This window comes from Nelumbo nucifera, chromosome 8 (genome assembly GCF_055504915.1).
Source record: "Nelumbo nucifera cultivar China Antique chromosome 8, China Antique-T2T, whole genome shotgun sequence".
NCBI lineage: Eukaryota > Viridiplantae > Streptophyta > Magnoliopsida > Proteales > Nelumbonaceae > Nelumbo > Nelumbo nucifera.
The window spans coordinates 16,838,186-16,847,229 of record NC_142656.1 but is presented as its reverse complement, the minus strand read 5'-3'; the positions used below and the strand labels follow the sequence as shown (position 1 = coordinate 16,847,229).

The 9,044-nt window shown below is 37.0% G+C and overlaps 1 protein-coding gene across 5 annotated transcripts; it reads left to right on the top strand.

The window, feature by feature from the left end:
* Positions 1-3,249: 3,249 nt before the first annotated feature.
* LOC104592545 (codeine O-demethylase) lies at positions 3,250-8,594 on the top strand. 5 transcript variants are annotated; one of them, XR_734427.3, is made up of 6 exons: positions 3,250-3,764; positions 3,939-4,201; positions 4,269-4,596; positions 4,808-5,079; positions 5,533-5,605; positions 8,141-8,594. XR_734427.3 is itself a non-coding variant. In XM_088892993.1 (5 exons), the coding sequence occupies exons 1-4, from the start codon at positions 3,501-3,503 to the stop codon at positions 5,048-5,050; spliced, it is 1,098 nt and encodes a 365-aa protein (XP_088749119.1). In that variant the 5' UTR covers positions 3,250-3,500; the 3' UTR covers positions 5,051-5,079; positions 8,066-8,594. The 5 variants fall into 5 exon arrangements, 4 of the variants coding, with proteins under 4 accessions (XP_088749119.1, XP_088749120.1, XP_010250270.1 ...); XM_088892993.1 differs by lacking the exon at positions 5,533-5,605 and having other exon boundaries at positions 8,066-8,594; XM_088892994.1 differs by lacking the exon at positions 8,141-8,594 and having other exon boundaries at positions 5,533-5,606.
* Positions 8,595-9,044: the final 450 nt, after the last annotated feature.

Sequence of the window (9,044 nt, the reverse complement as noted above, 5' to 3'; positions counted from 1 at the left end):
AAGGGAGGATAGGGGTATTATTTGGGCTTTCTAATTTGGTTAAGCCCAATATAAATATAAAATAGCCTAAAATATTTAAAATAACAATTTATAATTTGGTTTGGAGATGGGCTATCCCAGTTGTATACTTCTATAGCCCCATAAACAAATAAAAAATTAGTATACAAGGATCATATCGTCATAAGGGAGTCCAGATCTAGATCTTCCTGTACATCAAATGAAGGGTGCCATATCAGCACCCATATTGTAGAAGTGACAATAGAGGATGTTTGAAAACGTCCTTTCATCTTGTTTTTAATATATTAAAATTTATATTAAATTTTAAATCAAATAAAAACAGGATATAAAGGTTTAAAGGTTTAATATTTAATGCCAAACACTAGTTAAATCACACTGAAAATATTAATAAAAGGCTTTGACTTTCGATTGAGGATCTCTCTACTCTTTTTATTCTGCTCCCTTTATTCATGTTCAAGATGTGGAAATTATGAAATGGGAGGAGTAATTTAGGTTTTGTTATATACCTGCATCAACTCAAAAAATTGAGAGTTTCAGTGAGTAATAAATCAATTACTGATGAATACTTTTCCATTGTCGATTATTGATGTCAAAAGTAAAATTTAGGAAGAAAAATGGTGGGGATCCTAGTAACAAGAGCTTGAGGAGCATAGTAGGGCCCTTTATCTCTACAAAAACTCTTCAAAGGGTATAATTTCGAACTCTGATAGTAGACCCAAATTTATTGGAAAAACCCATGTCCCTAATGTAAAGCCAAAACCTAAGTTCCTCAAGGAAGACTTGTCTTACAAATCATTGTAGAAGGACAAGAAGTCTCCATGGGATTAATTGGTAGCCCTTGAACATTCGGAATTGTAGACTTAGTTTCTCTCTGTAAGTGCATTCAATCAAAGGGGTGCTGCTAAATTTCAACATCGATGTATGTGTTCACTATAAGACAAGGGAAGTTGGGTTGCAAATATACATGGCTAGGGTTTTTTAAGGGACCATTGATTTTGAAGATACATTGACACACAAGGTTTTGTCTATGGTAGCCGTAACGGGACTAATCATTTGAACAAGTATTAAGCACATCATTTTTTTGCTTCATGCTTTTGTCGGTGACTTGGTAGCAAGTAATGCTCAGACATGCAGTTTTCTGTTGCTTCATTTTAGATATGTTTAGTTTCTTGCAGAAAGCTTTGAATGAAAGAAGAAGAAGAAACCATTGTCTTGTATTTTTTATTGGTGTATTTTGTCTCAAGCATTCCGTTCTAAATCAATGTTATGCGATGTTCAGGCATGTGGCTTTTTATTGAATTTGGATTAGTTAAACGTGATGGCTGTTCAATAGACTGTGGAATTAATGACAAGGTTCCATGCCATAATAAATTCATGGGCCCTATTGTAAATATTACGGGCCCCATGTATTTAAATATTGACGTAGAACCTTATAATTGATTCCACAACCTCTGGAACAGCCATTTTAGAAACTTTTAATAAGAAAAAAAAAAGAATGGGAGGATCGTTTTTAACTGTTAATTCCACTCGCATATACAAGATTGAGTTTCTAACAGTTAACCCTTAATATCAATAAAAAGTAATATTTTTATATAATAATTAAAATGGGATAACTTTTTTTATACAAGATTGACTCAATGGCTCCAAGCTTGGTCCGAAAGCGGTCTGGCTGTCTATTTGCAGGTCTGTTGCAAATAGACTCTGCAGCAGATGTCTATCTTTTCGGCCAGGTCGAGAAACAGAGGAATCGTATCAAAAAATGGCAATAGACACTATTGATGACTCAAGCTAGGAGCCCGACACTCCTTTTCGCTGGATACAACCGCTTTCGGACACTCTTGAACTGTAATGTCTAAAATTACGGACCGCAAATTCCCTCACCATGAGTTTTCTGCGGTCCGAAAGGAGTACAAAAGCTTGGCCGGAAGCGGGTGAGTTTTCTGTGGTCTGTAATTTTAGACATTATAGCTGCGCCCAACACTCCTTTTCGTTGGATACAACCGCTTAACGGTGCTCTTCACCTTTATTAAGAAGCATTTGGGAGCAGCAGGCTTTGGTTTAAGAAGCATTGAATTCGGCGGTATGATTTTGGATGATACTGGATTCGCCATAAGTGCAGTTGCGGTAGAGGACTCGGACGAGTTCTTGGGGAAGAATACAATCACATTGCTAAAGAGGTGACAAAGATCACAAAAGAACTTTCAGCTGCAACCATGGTATCGCCCTTCTTCCAACCTCGATCTCACTGTTTCAAGATCAAGATGTTACCGGACCAAACTTTTGTACTTGGCCATATCCTGAAAATCGGAAAAAAAAAAAAACATCACCAGCTGTAATGTGGTTTTCCGGCACAATTTATAAATTATTTGTTTTTTTTTTTTTTTGTATGAACCTCATTCAGACGTTATCATAGCCCAAGCGGATACATTCGCAGGCAGACAATTATTTGTCTTTTTTTCCAAAAATACTATCTTATTTTAGTAATTATATAAAAATATAAATTTTTATTGACATCAAGGGCAAAAAGTTGCCCTTAACCGCAAGAAACCCTACAAGATTCGCCCATGTTACGGTACTAACGGTACCTGACTTGTGAGAAGGTAGCTCATTTTAGTGGTACTATACTCCAGCAGTTGCGTTCAATCTATGGTAGGTCTTCTGACGTATTACAGCAGATTCAGTCTCTCAGGCTGGGCCCACTCAGTTATAGGCTCGCCTATCCCAGAAAAAAGCCCAAACTCCGAAACACCATTTTTTTTGAGGCTTTGGAAAATACGATATGATGCGCCCCTCACATGCCATGGGCAATTTGTGTTTATGGCAGTGTTTGGTATGTATCCATTTATTTGATATATCCTTAAATCAGCATTTGTCCTATCCCCATAATTATAAATTTTGGTACTGATTTACATGTACTTAAATTATTGGAGGAAGTTTTATTTTAAAGTTTGTACGGCGCCTAATGGCACCTAATCTCATAAAAATATTTATCAACCATTTTTCTCGGTTTTAAAAATAAATCAAATACAAATATTTTATTATACCAAACACATACTATATCTATTCCCTGCTTCGGCTTTTTATTCAATTTAATAGGAAAGATCATGCTTTAATGGCAGTGGGTAAATCCGATGAACTCATCACCCGACTCAGCTCATGAGTCATGATGTCTACAACCAACCGCCCGCGCTCGCGCTCGCGCTGCACCATACCATTGAGAATGCTTGTCAGTTGCCTCTAGAGTCAAACCAAAAGAAAGCAACTTCCCTTATACAGTACTCTCCAATTTCCATCTTAAACTTCCTACGACTCAACTGTGAGAATAGTATTATCTTCCTCACAAAAGAATTAAAAATATCAATTAGAAAACCGAGGAAAAGAAAGCAGACCGAGAGAAGTCCTTTTCAACCTTATCGTCAAAGACCTTCTGGCACTATCTCTGCAATTCACCGACTCTGATCTTCGGTTCAATCAGCGACGACATGGGTGGAAATCCTGCCACTACCCAAGAGGCACCACTGCCTAAGAGGGTCCAGGAGCTTGCTTTGAGCGGCGATGAACCACCAGCTAGGTTTATCCGTAAAGATTACATCAACGACGATGGGGCGGCCATTGTTGATGCAGTCTCGTATTCAGTTCCTGTCGTTGATCTCCGTCGCTTGTCATCCTCCTCTTCATCTCTCAACGACAAAGAAGAAGAGATGGAGAAGCTAAGATCTGCTCTTAGTTCATGGGGACTATTTCAGGTCCATAACAACACTTTGCCACTTAAACTTTTAAATCGATCTTGCTCTGTTTTCTTTACCAATCTCCTTGGGGGAAAAGTAGTCTGGTCTGGTTCCTCTTTTAGAGTTATCTTTTATAATAATCATCATCTTATGTTGTTAAGTATTGAAATGTTTCTTTTGAAACTTAATTAGGTAGTTAACCACGGAATTACAAGTTCTTTCCTTGATGAGATTCGTGATGTTACGAAAGGATTCTTTGATCTTCCCATGGAAGAGAAGCAAAAGTACGCCAGAGAGAAGCAGAGTTCATCCACTAGCTCTGGTGAAGCCTACGGGACTGACGATATTATTTCGGAGGATCAGATTATTAACTGGTCTGATCGGATGTACCTCTTAATACTCCCAAGAGATCAGAGGAGATTGGAAATATGGCCAGAGAAGCCTCATGCTTTCAGGTACTTTGAGTTTTATCATTAATTAATTGTATTAGCAGAATCAAAATCGATAACAATGCTATTGCAGAGAAACCTTGAATGAGTATGTCATCAAGACAAGCTTGGTAGCTGAGCTCGTTCTCGAAGCCATTGCGAATACACTGGATTTGGAAGAGAATTACTTCATGAACCAGTTAGAGGACCAGACTTTAGCATTTGCCCGGTTTAACTACTATCCTCCTTGTTCAAAGCCAAACCTTGTATACGGACTTAAACCCCACACAGACGGATCCATGATCACCATTGTGTTGCAAGACAGAGAAGTGGAAGGCCTCCAAGTTTTAAAAGACCAAAAGTGGATCAAAATTCCGATAAACCCTCATGCTCTGCTGGTCAATTTAGGGGATCAGATGGAGGTATGTTTTTTCTTTTCTTTCTGAATTATTGACATGTTATTGTTCCATGGAAAATCAATTCAGAAGTTGGGTGAATCAAGAAAGTACTGAACTCATCTTAGTACTTGGGTTCACCAGACACCCCAAGAATATGAAGTGCATGTTGAAATCAAACTCTGTATCTAGAAATCATGGTCTGAAATCTAAAGAATCTCGAAAATAACACTGGCAGATAATGAGCAATGGGATTTTCAAGAGCTCCATGCACAGGGTGATGACAAATTCAGAGAAGGCAAGAATCTCTATTGCTGCTTTCTATTCACTACCATTTGAGAATGAGGTTGAACCAGCAGATGCATTGATCAACGGAAGCAGACCCAGGTTGTATAGGAGGGTGAAGGTCAAGGACTATCTCGAAATCTTCAACCAAAGATACCTGCAGGGAAAGAGGGCAATCGACTATGTCGAAGCCTAACTTATGAGTCTCATATATCATCTCTCAAGGTAATTAGCTTTCAGAAATAGTTGTGATTTGGTTACATCTCAATGTAGTCAAAATTGCACTATTTTCAGTAAAGATCATCTGGTATCCAAACAACAAAACAGAGGTGAGAGAACTATTTCAGTATTTTGGAACATAATTCAACTCAAGACTTGTTAATGACTTGAAGATGCAGAGGCAACAACTAGCCTTGCTCCTGAAACTCTATACTACTGTCCTAGGATTTTAATGTCCTCCCATGTGAAGAACCCTTGGTTAATTTGTAAAGAAATTCTGGCAATTTCCTGTTTGAAAATGTAATCTCCAAAGAACTAATTTTGATTGCCAGAAATTCTGGCAATTTCTGGTAATTTTCTGTTTCAGCAGCTTGTTGAAATATGAACTGTCAAATTTGAACTTGTTTGCACCATCTCCCTTATATCTATGTGAGGAAATTTTGTATCCTCTCTCTGCAGAAGGAATTTAATGATGACTGGGTGATCCTCCAATGGCCTCAACTATGACAAGCCGAGCAATAAGCTGACAAAGGTCTGCTTAATTAACTAGTCCTTGGACATTGCTCCTTTATTCTTTACGATAATAAATTGCTTCCTCTTAAGTCTTCCATTGAGCCACTAATTGCAACCTCTGGGTCATAAATGGCCGCATCTTTCTTGTCACTTCAGGGGAAGCAATAAAAGTAATCATTGATTCTTATAAACCCGAAAAGCATGAGGCTGGTCGATTCTGGTCGATCTGCTGGAGGTATTTGAAAGGCATTCTTAATCAAATCAATTGTATCTTTCAAAAATTTTGGCTAACAGGCTTCGTACCATTCTGGATAAATGGTCTCTCTTAATCAATCAGTTTCTATCCTAGGACGACAAATGATGGACAATATCATTATTACCCATGAGATGTTCCATTATCTCAAACATCATCGAAAAGGTACAGGCTATGTAGCTATCAAACTAGACATTGCAAAAGCCTATGATCGTCTTGAATTGTCTTTTCTCCTAGAAATCCTTAAAGCTTTAAGCTTTGCTCCAGAGTTCTGTCAAATCATTCATGAATGTATTTCTTCAGTCTCTTACTTGGTTCTCATTAATGGTACTGCAGGGGATGGGATTTCACCCACTAGAGGTATACGACAAGGAGATCCTTTATCTCCTTATCTTCTCATTATTGCCATGGAATGCTTTAGCCGTATGATTTCCAAAGATGAGAATAATAATCAACTTCAAGGTGTGAAAATTTCACCTCGCGCCTCTACCATTTCTCACCTCCTATTTGCTGATGATATTCTTCTTTTCCTGAGAAGCCATAGAGAGGAACTAGACTCAGTTAAAACTTTACTTCACCAATTTCAGTCTCTCAGGACAATTAACTTGGATAAATCTGGTATTTATTTCAGTAAAAATAACCATTCAAAACACCAATGTATGATTCAAAGGCAATTCCAAATGAAACCCCTTCCTATGAATTCAAAATATTTGGGTCTCCCTTTAATTTGGGGACGTAATAAGTACTCTCAGTTTTCTTTCCTCTTGGATAACCTTAAGAATAAACTTAATAAATGGAAAGCTTCCACCATTAGTCAAGCAGATAAACGAGTTTTGATACAATCAGTCCTTCGACCAATTCCAACCCATTCCATGTCTATAACTCAATTACCTAACTAAACCATTTCTGAAATTGATCAAATCATTAAAAACTTTTGGTGGAATAAATTTGAAAAAAACCCCTTCCTTACCATTGGGCTTCTTGGAGTAAACTTACTATTCCCAAATCAGCTGGTGGTTTAGGCTTTCAGCAAACCAAATTAATCAATCTCGTCCTTCTCAAGAAGCACACTTGGAGATTTCTCAATAATTAGAAACAGTGGTGGGCCCATCTTTGGAAATCCAAATATCTACCTCATAATGCAGTTTTTCCTTATAGAATTCCTCATTCTAGCTCTTATTTTTTAAAATCTATAGCTCCCAAATTGCAAACTTTATCTCCAGAGGTAGGATTTCTAGTATTCATTTCTTCTACAGAAAATACAATCCAAATTCCTTGGGTTCAATAAAATCATCAATTCCATGTAATTGCTCAACCAGTACCTAATCATTTAACAAATACTACATTTTCTGATCTCATAATAAAATGGTCATTGGAACTCTTCACTAATCCAAAGTCAATTTGATTCTCATCAATTGTCTCAAATCCCAAATACTCCCATATTACTTGCAAATTCTCCCACTCACTGGATTTGGACAAAACACTCATCTAGGAAGTTTAAGACTTCAGTTGCCTATAATGACTTGATTCAAAACTATCTTCCTATTCTTCCTTATCAAGTCAAATTTTGTACTAAATGGATTTGGAAACTCACTGGATTTGGACAAAACACTCATCTAGGAAGTTTAAGACTTCAGTTGCCTATAATGACTTGATTCAAAACTATCTTCCTATTCTTCCTTATCAAGTCAAATTTTGTACTAAATGGATTTGGAAACTCTCTTATCCTCCAAGATATCAACTTCTCTTCTGGAGAATTATCCATAACTATATCCCTGTTAAGACGAAAATCCTTCTTGACTCTCAAGACTTATCTTGCGTTTTTTGTCAACAGCATCTTGAAACCTCAAATCATCTCTTCATTGAATGTTTTTTCACAAAATCTGTATTATTTGCTTCTCCTTGGAATATCAATATTATAGAAATGAATCCTGCATCTTGGATTGACTCTATCCTTTATATTGAGCATAAAAGTCTAGATAAAGATACTTTTCGGTTAATACTTTCCTGGTATGCTATTGCTTTATATTACATTTGGCATGCTAGAAATGAAAAGATCTTCAAAGATTCACATATTTCTAATATTTGGGTTATTCGGAAAACTAATTCTATCTTTCAGGCAATTTCAACCTCTCCTTTATAGTCATCTCTAGATATAACTTTCCCCTCCCAACTGTGCTTAAAATCTTAAATTATGTACTAATTGTCTCATTTTTACTGATGCAGGAAAGATTAATCATTCTTTATTTTCATATGGAATTATTATACTCAATACTCAATTACACTGTATCCAAATTTCAGGAGAAAAGGAGTTGCAATCTATAGAAGAAGCTGAACTTTTTGCGATCCACCAAGGGAGCATTTTAACACAGCAGCTTGGAAAATCTCATCCGATGTTTTGTTCAGATTCTCAAGTTGTAATCCAATCTCTCCAAAATTAAATTTCTCTCCCTTGGTCGTCTCTAGGACTTTTGATTGGAACTTAGAACTTACTCTTTGATTTTATTTCTTTCCAACTATTACATATTAACAGGAGGTATAATGTTCCTGCGCATCAAATAGCAAAATGGTGTAAAAATATTCCACAGGAACATATTTAGCTACATAACTATCCTCCTGCTTAAACAAGGTCCAGAACTTTGTATTTTTTTCTTGCTGTTAATATATAATCTTTTTACCTGTCAAAAAAAAAATCAAATCAATTGTATCTTTTTGGCTTCTCCATTAGTGAGATGGGTTGTGTTTGTTTCTAAAAGTTTATGCAGCTTAATATGCAGGTTTTTATTTGAGAGGCAGAGGCCATAAGAGTCTAGATCTGTTCCTCACAACGTATCTCAGCTATACATCCAGAACATCTCCTGTAATTTGTGTTACTATTCATGGGAAGGTGTTCTCAATACATGGTGGGATGGGGCTGTGAAGTCATTGTGAGGAGCAAATCCCGATTCAAGGCCATAGCCTGAGGTGATGGGATCTGCTCCTCACAGGCACATCCACCGTGCGTGTGAGGCGCATGTGAGAGGCCAATTATGAGGAGCAGATCTGGTCTCTAGCCTGAGCACAAGCATGGTTAGTTAAATCTCTCTCTAAAGAGTTAAAGACTCCATTTAAGAGATAAAAATAGCAACTGTTTAGGCCAATAGCCATTAAATCTGTTGAACTATCATTGGGGAAATCATGAACTTCTGCCCATGGTGGCGCCTGC